Source organism: Ovis aries, chromosome 1 (assembly GCF_016772045.2).
Source record: "Ovis aries strain OAR_USU_Benz2616 breed Rambouillet chromosome 1, ARS-UI_Ramb_v3.0, whole genome shotgun sequence".
Classification (NCBI taxonomy): Eukaryota; Metazoa; Chordata; class Mammalia; order Artiodactyla; family Bovidae; genus Ovis; species Ovis aries.
The window spans coordinates 31,040,557-31,055,456 of NC_056054.1; the positions used below are offsets into that span (position 1 = coordinate 31,040,557).

A 14,900-nucleotide genomic window follows, 5' to 3' on the forward strand; every position below is an offset into this window, starting at 1 on the left:
GTCAGGACACTGTTGCAGAAAAGGAGACGATGAGTCCTGTGCAACCATCACGCAGTGAAGACAAAGAAGGCAAGACAGGTTTTTGAAAGGCTGAGGCCAGAACTGCGGTTAAGAGAGGTGTGCATTTATGTAGGTGGATGCGTGTGCAGGAGGACCTATGTTTCTCTTCTTAGTCTTGTTTTCAACTCTAGAAATCTTGCACTTGTTCCCATCAAAACTCTCTTTGGGTGACTATCCTAGGGGGGGAAAAATTGTAGTTCTGCTTTCCTCTGTCTTCTAATAGTCTGGCTCCCTCTGACATTGGCTTACAGATATGGTTCTGACCTCCTGAGTCAGAGAGGATCTTAATCTGAGGGTATGGTGATCTGATTCAGGCAAGCACTCAGGACAATGTAGTCCTTCCATCCAGAGCAAGGCTACACACAAACATGACAACTCCAGGCTGGAGGAATCCCACTGGAGGTGATGAGATGAGAAATATACAGGGGTCTCCTTATATAAACGGTGACTCTTATTACTGTGCCAATGGGTCACCATCTCCCACTCCTCATCCTATACATGCAGCACCGGTAACAGGCTTTGCTCTTGGGAGTAGGGCAGATTTGTCTTCAAATCCAAGTTCTGCCACTTTCAGCAAAATACCTAAATGAGGGATACAATACCTCAGGCTTATTTAAGGAATACGTGGTGTCACAAAAGGTGCAAGTGGGGCTTGATAGCAAACAGCTGAGATCACTGGCTTGTGCGTTCAGTGCCTGCCCACGTCCAGTCACCTCTCTTCCCCAGCCTCTTGGGTAGAAAGAAAAGAAACAAGAGAAGGATGTAGAAACAAGAAAAATCAGGGGGAAATAGAAATGATCGAGAATACGAATGAATAGGTGAAAGCCTGTATCAATTCAAGTCAGACACGAAGACCATGTGAAATGGGAGTTTTCCATAGTACACATAGGATCTGCTCTCTAAGTCTAATAATTTCTGGGGCTTTTGGAGGGAATGAGTCAGCCAATCAAAAAGAAAGACGCTTCCAGTGCCGTGTTGCCGGCATTCACCAGCTCTGATATGCCACTCCCCAGAGGACACAGCCCAGCCCAGTTGAGGGGCTTCCTGCCTAGAGCTCACCAAGCTCCAGACGATCAGATGGGCTGCTACACCTGCCATTCACTGGCTTGTGTGTCTTAGACATCTTGTAATCTCTTTGAGAGCAGCTCCCCTATCTGTACACTGGGGCTCCATGAACCCTTCCTTGAGCTGCTCTTACCTGCTCTCTTCGGTACCCATAGTGAACTTTTAATGACCTTCTATCTTAGTATGAGGCCTAGACTTCAGTGCAGATGCAGTGCTTTAAATGTGATGTCATGATTTCAGACAACAAGCTACTCAAGGGAATGAGCTGTGCTCAGAGCCCAGCATGTGTAACCCTCAGTAAATCTAGTCCACTCACTCCCCTCGTGAGGCTAGAAACCATGGGCTGTCCCTGTTGCATACCCCTCTATGCCTTGGTCTTGGGATATCCTTCGAGCATCCTGCTCTACCATAATAAACAATCACACTGATTACAGAATAATTGTCCTTTGCCTTGGGTCTTGGCTCACCCTCACACCTGAAGTCCACCTGCCAATGTAGGACACGGTTTGATCCCTCGGTCCAGAAGTTCCCCTGGAGGAGGAAATGGCAACCCGTTCCAGTATTCTTGTTTGGAAAATCCCATGGACAGAGGAGTCTAACGAGCTACAGTCCATGGGGTCGCAAAAGAATCTGACACGACTGAGTGAGTGAGCACACACGCAAAGAAAAGCCATCTTTGGCAGCCCCGTCTTTTGACTAAATAGGAGTTACTTTATTACGGTAATTACTTTCTGATGTTAACAAGGCCAGTGTCAGTGACTTTTGGGCCCTGGGAACTTACCAGTGTCCATACTGAGTAATTTCCTTGTGTATGTGAGTGGAAATTTGATGAGGTAGAAAGAGTGTCACACAAGACATCAGGCTACGGGATCTAGTCCCCAAATTGCTGCTGCTGTGTGACCCAGGCCAATGCACACTCTTGTCTAGGCTTGCACTTGTGCAAGATGAAGAGGTTTGTGATTTCAGATGATGGGTCTGCCCTTCACTTGTGTGCTATGGCTATTTAAAAATCTACCTTCCTACAGTTTCTGTAAGGCTTAAATGGAAGGATTCATGTAAAAACACTTCATACCTATGAAAGGGTCTTCAAATCCTCAGTCATTGTCTTTCATGACCATCATCAAGACTGAGGGTCATGAAGGAAATTAGTCCCATGAAAAGAAAGAGGGTTTGGAGCAGCGGAGGAAAGTCATAGGCAGTTCTGAAGGAGACAGGCATCTGAACCCTGTAAAGAGCCTCACAGGAGGGCACTTCTCAGTTAATACAGAGGAGGGTAGCTGGTAAGGGGGACCCAGAGAGCTGACGCTTGGTCACTAGCATGCTAGATCCAGCATCAGCCAGAGTTTAAGAACATAGTACCCAAGAATTGTAGAGACTGGAGGAAGCAGGAGGCCACTTCCAGAAATGCCACCCCTTGAAGTGGAAAGGGCAAAGGAGGCTACTATAACTGACTTCTCCCAAGCATCCCACATGTTCCATCATTCTGAAATTTTTAGGGTCACAGGTCACGCCATATACACATCCATCCCCATGTCTTTGTGTTATTCCTCCTACATGAAATGTCCTTCCTTATCTTTCGTATCTCAGAGAAAATACCTATACACTGCTCAATATTCTCCTACTCTAGGAGTTCTTTCCAGACTTCCATCACCTTCAAGAAAAAGGAGCACTCCCCTTCTTGTGGCCCCACTGTCCCCAGGAGACGAGCCCATCCTAATGGCTCTGCCCGTCTACTGCACTGAGTGTTTTATGTCCTTCCCACTAGAGCAGCGTTTTTTAAACTGCACAGTGCAAGTCATTGATAAATTATGACATTAATTTATTAGGTGGTCACTACCAGCATTTTCGGAGAAGGCAATGGCAACCCACTCCAGTACTCTTGCCTGGAAAATCCCATGGATGGAGGAGCCTGGTAGGCTGCAGTCCATGGGGTCGCTAAGAGTCAGGCACGACTGAGCAACTTCACTTTCACTTTTCACTTTCATGCATTAGAGAAGGAAATGGCAACCCACTCCAGTCTTCTTGCCTGGAGAATCCCAGGAACCAGCATTTTAAAGGTTAGATTTAAAACATTAGACTGTATCACCTACAGTAAGTGTCTTATTTTGTAAAATATTTTAGTTATGTGTCAGTGCCTCTATTAGGCTTTCCAGGTGGCTCAGCGATAAATAATCTGCCTGCCAATGCAGGAGACAGACATGGGTTCAATCCCTGGGTCAGGAAGATCCCCTGAAGGAGGGAATGGCTACCCACTCCAGTATTCTTGTCCGGAAAATTCCATGGACAGAGGAGGCTGGTGGGCTACAGTCTATGGGGTCACAAACAGTTGGACACACAGCTGAGCACGCATGCACAGTTGACTCTCATGGGTTGTGATGCACAGTGTATTTCTTATTACGGACTGTGGTTGGGAAACCACTGAACCATAAGCTCTTTAAGGACCAACTCTTTTCAGCTTGTGAATATTTAAAACGAAGCATCATACTTAACACGGAATACACATTCAATCAATGCGCTGCATGTGCCAGCATGACGCATCTTTAATTCACTGACTCCTCAATCCAAAGATGAGGTTGTGTGTTAAGACGTACCATCCCTACCTGGTGGGATGGGAAGAGGCAGCTGAGAGGAAGTAACTTGGCCAATATATCTAACTAAGTGGTGAGAATACAACTCCCCCCTTCCGAGTCGGCCTTGCATCCACCCCATTGATCTCAGCAGGGGAATAAGAAAGGAGATTTTATCTTACGGAAGAACCTGAATGAACATGTCAGCCAACCCAATAGAATGACTCTGCAAACTGTCATTCTCTACTGAGGGGCAGAGCTTACCTTTGCCTCTGCTTTCTTCTCTCTCTCACACCTATGCCACCCCTGCCCATCTGAGAATGGGGGCCCAGAGTGGCGAGATCATCCCAGAGCTTCTGGACAAACAGCAAGGCTTTTGCAAGGTCAGAGATTCAGGAGGTTATTTCATGCATTCCCTGTGCCTGGGCAGCAGGGAACAAATCCAGTGGAAACAGACGGAAATCTCCCGGTACAGAAGGCGATCATCCCACAACTTCATGGCATAGACTGCACATGGTTGGGGTTTCCTAGTTTAATCTTTTAAGATAAGACCAGGAGAGCCAAGATCTGGTTCCTACTCTGCCACCATGTGTCCTCAGGTGTGTCGCCCTCTCTCTGCACCCCGGTTTCTTCTGGGGAGGCTGTCATCGCTGAATTCTTCCATTCACATCCTCGTTTGCCTCCTCCCTCAAGGTCAGCTCTCTGAGGCAGAGACAAAGAACACCCCTGCCCTTGCCTACATCCTGGAGGAAGACAGCAGCACACAAAAGAGCGATGGCGGGCTGAGCCACACCCCCCACGAGAGGAAAACCAGGAAAGACTCTGCCGCGTGTTTATGAAATTCACGAGCAGCTGCTTCCTCTGCTGCACCACAGCAACGGCGGCCTGGCCCTGCCCTGACCCCTCCCAGGGCCCCGTAATTTGCCATCTGTTGGAGGGTCAGGGAGGAGGTGGCCAGATAGGCAACTTGTCACCAGACAGGAAATGAACCCACTGTCTGTCGCTTCATCCGGGTCCCTGGTTTACTCCAAGGGTGGGAATGCTGAGCCCAGCTGTAGAGTTCAAATCTTGGGAGGGGTGACTGTGTGTGTGTCTGCGTGTATGAGAGAGAGGGGACGGTGAGCATGTGCCTGTGTTTGCCTTGGCCTATCTGTGTATCCGTGGTTCTGAGAGCTGGTGACAGGAAGAGGATGGATGACTGTCTATGTACAACTGGGTCTGATCATGTGCCTCTGTGCCACGCACCTGCATCCACACGTGTGAAGGTGTACATCAGTGTGCCTGCCCTTCGGATCCCATATGTCTGTGTCTCCGTGTTTAGTCCACGATGCCGTGTAGGTTTTTTGTCTGTGATGGGCACCATTGCCGCCCTCCTCTGGAAAGAGTTCAACTACCAAGCAGTGGGGGAGGAAACCGAACCCTCTCCTGTTTGGCATGTGACTTTTGTCTAGACATGTCTTTTCGCTGTGTAAGACAGCAAAGTCCTGTCTTTGTAAGATAGACAGGACTTACTCTCAAGACCCAGGTCAAGTGCTTGGCTGTCATAGCCTATTGCTCAAGGCTCTGCAGTGGCTGAGCCCACATTCTGGAGTGATGTGTTGTAACCCTTGGGACATTAAAGATATGCTGTGGTCCCCAGTACAGGCCATCTCCATGGACACTGCAGAGACGGTTCTGTCTGAGAAGGCAGGTCTCTCTCTGCATATGCGCTCAGCTGTGTCCAACTCTGCGACCCCATGGACTGCAGCCCCTAAGGATCCTCTGTGCATGAACTTTTCTAGGCACAAATATTGCAGTGGGTTGCCATGGCCACTTTCCAGGGGATCTTCCAGACCCAGGGATAGAACTCGCATCTCCTGTGTCTCCTGCATTGGCAAGTGGGTTGTTTACCACTGAGCCACCTGAAAGTCCCAAGAAGGCAAATCCAGCTCAGTTACAACAAAGCCCAAAGTTGACTGAGCCTCGGAATCTCTGTGGGAGAAGGTCATGGAGCTAAAGGGCTTCCAAGATCAATTCATAGATGAGGAAACCAGGCTCAGGGAGAAGTATCTTGCTGAAAGTCCCAATTTAACATCACTCATTCTTTAACCAATGCTTATCAAGCAGCTATTGTGTGTCAGCTACAGCACTAGGCACTGAGAATGAACAACCAAGGGTTAAGCCATCAAGGTACCCATAAGGCTACTTGGGGAGACAGACATTTGAATAATTATGACAGAACCAGGCTGAATGTCATAGTGGAAAACATTCAAGGGGCCATGGCACCATTAGAAGAAAGTTAAGCAACTGTCTTCAGAAAAGGCAGAAGAGAAAATGTGGTAAACTAAACAATGCCACCCCCAACGATGCCCAGGTCCCTAATCCCCAGGACCTGTGAATACGTTATGCTACATGGCAAAATGGACTTCGCAGATGTGACTAAGTTAAGAATATCAAGATGGGAAGGTGATCCTATATTATCCAGGTGGGTCCAATGTAATCACAGGGGCCCTCAAAAGAGGAAGGCAGGAGAGTCAGAAACACAGAAGATGTGCTGATGGGATCAGAGGCCAGAGAGTCTGAAAGAGAGATGAAGATGCTACGCTGCTGGTTACGAGGATGGAGAAGTGACCACAAGCCAAAGAATGCAAGCAGCCTCTGGAAGCTAGAAATGTCAAGCAATCATTGGTATTTGAGACTCTCCCCAGATCTTCCAGAAGGAATGCAACTCTGCAACATGTCAATTTTAGCCCAGTGAGATACATTCTGGAATTCAGAACTCAAGAACTCTAAGAAAATTAATCTGTGTTGTTCTAAGCTACTAAGTTTGTGACAATTTGTTAGAGCAGCGACACGGAAAAGTAACACAGGTTTCTTCAATGATGGAGTGAAACTGAAACTGTGCTCCATCAAAAGGGGACAGCTGTCTGTCTAAGACAGGACCTCAGGGTTCCGAAAAATCTGTTTCAAGTGCTGTGCCTGGAGGGGAGGGGGTGTGACAGGAGTGGGAGATGAGGTCTTACAAGAGGCTGGGATCTTCAGAGCTGGCCCTGCTGAACTGCCTGGAGTCAACTCTGTACCCTTCTACCCTTTCTCTGTGTTACTTCATCCTTCTTAGTCCGTTTCCTCATCTCTTTAGTGAGGACAGTGAAGGGTGTAGGGTTTTCTGGGCACTGGAGTTGATCAGTGTAAAGTGCTTAACATAGTAGCTGCATGTTAGCAAATGTGATGCCCTTGTCACTGGGGGCGCATTGAAGCTTGGCTCAGGAGACTATTGGCAAGGGTGGGAAATGGCTTATACATTCCTTGGCCCCCTGGGAAGTGGCCTTGTACCTTATTGGGCTGCCTCTTCTTGGTCCTCCTAACCAGTCTCAAGTGATGCCTCTGTGTCAAGATCCATTCAAATCAGCCACATTTATGGGTGAGAAGAGAATATGGCTTTGCCTGGGATGTGCCTGGGCAGCTTTGTTTCTTGGGACCAAGTTCTGCTATGAGACACAGCAGGGCAGAGACCACAGGCTCCTGCCTAGGCTGCAAGCTACCTGGTACAACTCCAAGAAAGCACCTGATAAGAGGTGTGGCAAAACCTGTAAGGCAGATGCCTTTCATCCACCTTCCTGTCCCCTCTTCTTAGTTCCCCAGACCCATCTCTAGCTCATCCTGGCATCCTGAGTTTTGTTTCTGTCTTCCTCATACTTCTTATGATGGAAAATAACACACTGCCTTCTTTATCCCCAGTTGAGCATTCTCAAGCTCCTAGGCTGATCCCACACCTTGCTCTGGCCTCTTTGAGTAGCTTATATGAAATGGCTCACTTGGTGCTGGAATCCTGAACCAGTTAGGACCACAGGCTCCTGAGGACTAAGCTGGGAGTCAGGCACTGGGAGAAAAATGATAAATATTGAGTCCCTACCCTCATGTGCTCAGAGCTAAGTGGGACAGGGAAAAATGCTTACAACCCTTTTCTAAGCCATCTTTACACTATAAAACAGGCTAACAAACTGAAAGCAGCAACTAGAGCAGCCTAAAGGCTTGGGAAGGCCCCTGACACCCTTAAATTCTGCTCTGGAAGCAGCTGGCTACTTTGGCTCAGGTGACCACGCCTCCTTGCCAATCCCAGAGGGCACAGCTTTGAGCATCCCCAGGAACTCTTATCTTGGATGACCTGAGTCATCTCTCTGAGTCTCAGTTACCTCATCTGTAAAATGACTATAGTCTCCAATGGCTTCATGTACCTTAACAGGAGCCGATGAGTAAAGAATCTAGAACAGAGCAACACAGAGTAGGTGCTTGACAAATGCTCGCACCAAATTCCTATCCAGTGCTCCAGCCTGCCAGAGCCAAACAGGATAAAAGTCAGACCCCTCATTTCCCTTCTCGAAAATAAACCTTGGTCCTCCCATACACTTTGTCCCATTGTACGTAGTACAACGTGCTCTATAAAAGACAGGAAGGCTATCAGGGACCCCCACCCCCAATCTTTCAATTTTTTTAATTGGGGGTGCAGGAGATTTTAATTAGGGCAGTGGCGCCGAAAAGGAAACGCCACAGCAGGCCCCCGTGGGCTGACCTCCTGCCTAGAGTGAAGCTCAGACAGCACGGTCAGCAGAGGGTTACCCTGTCATGCAAACACCCATCCCCCGCTGTCACTTCACATTAAAGGGCCAGGCTGCAGAGAACAAGCTGCCCGGTGAAAGCTGCTCTCATTAAGGGTGTGCTCCCCCAATTTCTCTCCCTTCTGGCCTTGACTGGAAACAAACAAACAAAAAAATACTTAAGAAAGTAAAGAATAAAGCCCGCCAAACAGCCAGTCCCTAGGCTAGGGCTCCCAAGCCAAGACTGGCTGGCAGCTCAGATGCTACTTTCTCCATGGTGCCCACTCTGATTGCCCCAACTCCATGCCCCTTTTCTCACCTTGTATGCCTGCTAAAGTGTCCTGGCCAGTCCGCATGATGGCCCCTCGTCCTACTGCAGTTCCTGTGCCTGGCCTGGCTATGAGCAACTGAACTGGGATTGCCTTGAAAGCAACAACTGTGCCTTATCCATCCACCTGCCTTCAAGAGAATGTTCTCAAGAAAAAGTGGATCAACTCATGGATCCTAGCTTTGTTGATTACACACCCACTCACTTAGTCTGAACTATCATCCCTGAGAGGTGTTGGTGACATAAGCAGAATAACACATATATTGACTAGGGTCCCTGTCCAGGAGAAACAGTCTACAGGGAGACACACGTTCACAGTTTCAACACAGAGTGATGAATATAGGCGACAAGGTGGTTAGTGCAGGGAGACACCAGGCTTCTGCCAGGCTGAGTACCCAGGAAAGGACCAGGGGCTGGTCTAGATCTCTCTACCTCATGATTCTTACTGGGAACAAACAAGGGTTAAAACTAACAATATGACCTGCACGTGTAGTACTAGAACACCCAGCCAGTACTCTGTTCTAGAACTCCTGCTGGACCGGGGTAAGTGCCCCTTAGTACAGGAAAGCATGGTGTCAGAGGAGGTGCTCAGTTATGTTGGCTGAATAAGGCTCTCAAAGGTTCCAGCACAAAATTTAATGTTGTACAGATTTTTTTTTTCAAGTTTCTCTTTTTGACTCTTAAAAACAATTTGTTGCAGGCAAGAAAAGCAGAGATACCTGAAGACACAGAGGCTCAGAGGTAGAATGCCTCACCCCACCTTTACCAGGAGTCAGGAAGGAGGTATGTGAAGGGGTAACTCTGCCATGTGGGGCAAATCAGAATGTGATCCATTCAAGACCATTCTCCAGGAAGCTCTGTGGTTTGATGTACAAAGCCCTCAGGCTAGGAGAGAGCTGAGCCTTCACCAAGCTCTCTCTTACCCAGCCAACACTGAGTCAAGGGTCTGACTAAGTCCAGTAAAGGTCATGGTGGTGGTGGTGGTGGTTTAGTTGCTAAGTCATGCCAAAACACTTAAGACCCCATGGACTGTAGCCCGCCAGGCTCCTCTGTCCATGGGACCCTCCAGGCAAGAATACTGGAGTGGGTTGCCATTTCCTTCTCCAGGGGATCTTCCAGACCCAGGAATCAAATCCAGGTCTCCTGCACTGCAGATTCTTTACTGACTGAGCTCCAAGGGAAGCCCAAGGTCACAGTAGGAAGGGTAAAAGTTTTCAAGAAACTGGAAAGTGCCTCTGAATAGCAAGTGATCACCAAAGCAGCATGTGAGCAACAGATGAGTCAGAGACTTAGACTCTTGACATGTGACTTGGGACAAGTTTCTTCCCCTCTTGAACCCTAAATGCCCTCATGAATAGAGTAAGTGAGTAGGATACTATCTAAGATACCTTTCTATTGCAACTATGAGCCTAACCCTTCTGGAGAAGAGGATTTATAAAGTCCTGCTGGATTAAAACTTCCATGGGGACTTCCTTGGAACTCCACAGGTTAAGACACCGTGTTTCCAATGTAGGAAGCATAAGATCCCCCTTATGTTGGGGAGATAAGATTCCACATGCCTTGCGGTGAAAAAATCCTATGCCCGTGGCAATAGTTATACAACTCTGTAAATATACCAAAAATCATTGAATTATGCAAGCAAAGCAAGTGAATTGTATAGTAGGTAAGTTATAACTCAATAAAAATTTAAAAATAAAATAAAACTTCCATGTTGGAAAGAAGCAGGAATTATCCTCAGTTCATTGGAGAGGTCCTGGGGCAGGGTGGCAGAGAAGAGGATTAAGAGTGCCCTGGCTCTGGTCACTGAACCAAAAACATTTAATGAGCAGGTTGTTCAGGGCCCTGCTCATGTGCTGAGGACCAGAGGCTACTTACTATGCAGCAGGCCACCAGGGCTCCTTGAGCAAATCCCGCCAGGACATCGCTGGGATGGTGCTTGTGGTCAGACACGCGGGACAGTCCTGTGTAAAAGGCCATCATGATCAGGGTGAACTGCAGAAGGGGCCGGAGCAGGCGGGCCCCTCGCCAAGTGAAGCGGGCCTGCAGGTACAGCTGGAGGGAGGAGACAGAAAGAACAGACACTGAGTGACTGGCCGCTCACCTGCATTTAATTCCCATGCATGGAATCATCTGCAAGAAAGAGCATTCAAATTGGACTTGACCTCAAGCCCATTTTTTTTTTAACTTAAGCCTTAGTTCCTCTACTAAAAACTATAAAATGGAGCTTTTCTAGGGAGCTAAGCTAGAGAGAATTGAAGAAAAAAATTCAAGAGAATGGCCTTAGCACGCTGCCTGACATTCCATAAATGGGAGTTTCCTTTTCTCATTTTTTGACTGAAACCAATTAAAGAATACTAACCAGGGTTCATAACAGCTTCTTTTTTATATTCAGTGACAATTCATTCAATGCATTTGTGTATTTTCCTAGACATTATGGCTATACAATTCCTTCACTTTCCACCTCTCAGAAGCATCCTGGAAACTCATGCATGCTGCGCAGGGGAGGTTATTATGTCAGTCACAAGGCAATGCTTCCGATTCAAAAGAAAGCAACTCTAACAAAGAACAAATTTCCAAGTCTCCACCTGGAACTATGGATTTTGCATCACAACATGAGGAAACACATAAACCAACCAAACAATGCAAGAGATCTTTCAAACAGAGGTTGACAGAGACTGCGCTGGGTGGGGTAGAAGAGTGACCTGAAGGAAAATGGAAGGAAAAAAAGCCACTCTGGCCGAGGCAAAGAAGTTGCAGTGACGTCAGCTGGGTATTGTCCCTTGAAGTTATCTTGCTGCAGTTTCCGTCCTAACCTCTGGGCACAGCCTACTTCTCAGGTTCCTGTGGGAACTTGGGAAATGAAGGGGAAGAGGCAAGAGGACGAAGAGCAACTTTCGACACAAATCAAAGCGAGGCGCTTGGAGACCAGGGAAAGGGGAAAAGAGCGGAGGAGTGGGGCGGCGGCCTAAAGATAGACCTGGGGCAGCGGCAAGGGAGTGATTCTGCCCTTCCTGAGACAAATGGACACCGTCCTCTGGGTGGTCAGGAAAGACAAGCCAGCAGCAAATCTGAGAGATGGAAGACTGGAAGGTTCCAGAATCATTCTTGCCCATGTAGAAAGAGTGCCTAATATTGACTCCTCAACTGCTTGGGAGACAATTTCAAAACACCCAGACCTGGAAAACAGCAGGGAATTTTATAATCATTATGAAATCACATAAATATATTTTGGAGAAATCTAAGAACAGATAAAAATTTAAAAAGACAATGTGCTGATGTTGTTGGCTGCTAAGCAAGTGATAAAAACTAGTTATTTTTCAAATATTAAAAATACCCCATTAAATATCAAAAAGAAGTAAAGCAATTATCTGCTAATTTAAAAAAATTTTTTAAATCTCAAAGAAGAGGTAAAATCATCATAATAGCCCAGATGATGATATAAGTAGAAATTAGCTCACCAAGAACTGCATAGACCCAAGATGAAACAAAGGACATGAAGGACAATTTGAATAGACAGAATTTTAATTTTAAGAACACTCATTTATAAGAACCCTCAACTTATAAGCTCAAAAGATAATATGTAAATATGTAAATTTAATCAGACTCCTATGAACATCCTAAAAAGGTTTAGAGAAAAAACTTTTAAAAATTATTATAAAATTAACCTAAAAGATCAAATAAATACATACATACACACATACACAAACAAATAGATCAAAACATAAGCCCAGGCACTATGCTAAGTGCTAATGGCAGAAAGTGAAGAGGAGCTAAAAAGCCTCTTGAGGAAAGTGAAAGAGGAGAGTGAAAAAGTTGGCTTAAAGCTCAACATTCAGAAAACGAAGATCATGGCATCTGGTCCCATCACTTCATGGCAAATAGATGGGGAAACAGTGGAAACAGTGTCAGACTTTATTTTGGGGGGCTCCAAAATCACTGCAGATGATGACTGCAGCCATGAAATTAAAAGACGCTTAGTCCTTGGAAGAAAAGTTATGACCAACCTAGATAGTATATTCAAAAGCAGAGACATTACTTTGCCGACTAAGGTCTGCCTAGTCAAGGCTATGGTTTTTCTTGTGGTCATGTATGGATGTGAGAGTTGGACTGTGAAGAAGGCTGAGCACCGAAGAATTGATGCGTTTGAACTGTGGTGTTGGAGAAGACTCTTGAGAGTCCCTTGGACTGCAAGGAGATCCAACCAGTCCATTCTGAAGGAGATCAGCCCTGGGATTTCTTTGGAAGGAATGATGCTAAAGCTGAAGCTCCAGTACTTTGGCCACCTCATGAAAAGAGTTGACTCATTGGAAAAGACTCTGATGCTGGGAGGGATTGGGGACAGGAGGAAAAGGGGACAACCCAGGATGAGATGGCTGGATGGCATCATGGACTCGATGGATGTGAGTCTGAGTGAACTCTGGGAGATGGTGATGGACAGGGAGGCCTGGCGTGCTGCAATTCATGGGGTCGCAAAGAGTCAGACACGGCTGAGCGACTGAACTGAACTGAAGCACACAGAAATGAGAAGTTATCATTCCTCCCCTACGAGGGGCAATATATGAAATATATTAAATATAGATGAATATACGAAAACAGGTTTAAGTGCACTTATGGATTTTATAGAAACTGTGAAAGAAGCTGGGGAACCAGGGTCAATTACTAAGGGGTAGGCATACTTGATTTGAATCCTAAAGATACCTAAGTATTTGCTAGCAGTTAAGGGGATGTATTGAGAAGTGTGTGTTCCAGGCAGCGACGTGGCCTAGAAGCCAACAGTCAGAGCTGCAAAGAACTTCTGGAAGTTCAGTAATAACAGAAAAGTGTATATGCAACCAGCGGGGGTGTGGGGTGGCAGGGTGTGAGACACAGGGCTACAGAGGCAAGCAGGGTCAATTCATGAAGGGGGTTGCATGTCAAAGGAATGTGGCCTCTATTTAGGTCAGTCTTTCTTTCCCAAACCATACTTCATAGAACATTCCAAAGGTCTTTTTAAAAAAAGGTTGAAAACCAATAAAATATTGTAAAGTAATTAGCCTCCAATTAAAATAAGTAAATTTATGTTTTAAAAAGAAAATAAAAGAAAAAATTTGATAAATATGAAATCCTTATTTTTATCACTTATAAGACTTACTTTTATAGAGTATCAACCTATTGAATCCCAACTGGGAAATATTACTGTTAGCCATGGTGAAAAAATCAAGTTATTTTTAAGTAAGAGACTCAGTACCCCCCCAAAAATAATGTTCAGGTCAAAGGCTGCTCCCTTATTTCTAGTGAAATAACCCAACAAACAGCAGATTCTGCAATCATGAGTCAAAGGAATCTCTTCCTTTTGAGAGTGAGAATGGGAATGATGTTGGTAGCACCAACTCAACCTGGTCCTTAAGACAACAGCAAGTTCAGGGAAGGAGGACTAGTCCATAAGCAGTGTGACTGCCATGGTCCAGCCTTCCTCCAGCCAGTCTTGGCAAGGAACAGGGATGAAGGGAGTAGCTGAAATGGCACAGGTTTTCATCAGATAAACCTCACTGAGCCTCCCTTTTCTCCTATGTAAAATAAATGTAACAACTACCTTATAGGCTGTAGCACAGATTGGTGATAAACGCCTGGCACTGCTCAAAGAAACAGATGATTTTACTCTCTAACCACTTTTCTTTTCCTTAATTTGGAGCTGATAACCTCAAGATTTTCTTATTTCTCTCAACTTAAAAATCTACAGGTCCTCAGAAAATGACTGTTCAAAATCCTCCAAGTCTCCCTGGCCCCCTCCATGTAGCCTTTAAATCATCGGCCCTGGAGATGTAGGGGGAGCAGAGGAAGGGCAGGTTTCGCAACTGGACGAGGCATACATCTCCCCATCCACCGACTCAGATACTGAAGGCTAGAGCTTAATACAAGAAAAGAATAAATATGTGAGAGGAGCTTGAGGAGGAAGGAAGAGACGTGTCATCAGAATAGCTTCAGGAAGGGAGTGCTTAGAAAGGAGGAGGGGGCCACTTTGGGGCTAGAATCCCTTTGGGAGGCAGTCCCAGGTGGGGCAGTCGATAAAGAATCTGCCTGTCAATGCAGGAGACATTGGTTCGATCCCTGTGTTGGGAAGATCTTCTTGGGAAGGAAATGGCAGCCCATTCCAGTATTATTGCCTGGAAAATTCCATGAACAGAGGAACCTGGTGGGCTACAGTCCCTAAGATTGCAAAGAGTCTGACATGACTGAGCATACACACACACACACACACACAGACATGGAATTAGTGGGCAGATGGAAGCTTGTTCCCCTACATCCACTGGTAACTAGTACCTTTAT

General features: G+C 46.2%; 1 protein-coding gene across 2 annotated transcripts in view; it reads right to left on the reverse strand.

The window, feature by feature from the left end:
- Window positions 1–14,900, reverse strand: part of PLPP3 (phospholipid phosphatase 3) — an 87,530-nt gene that overhangs the window by 5,814 nt on the left and 66,816 nt on the right. The window contains exon 5 of one of the 2 annotated variants that reach the window (XM_004002014.6): window positions 10,470–10,646. The exons of the other annotated variant lie outside the window; for it this stretch is intronic. Within the exon in view, the coding sequence (XP_004002063.1) occupies window positions 10,470–10,646 (177 nt within the window). The remainder of the gene's footprint in view (window positions 1–10,469; window positions 10,647–14,900) is intronic. 2 annotated transcript variants of the gene reach the window in all.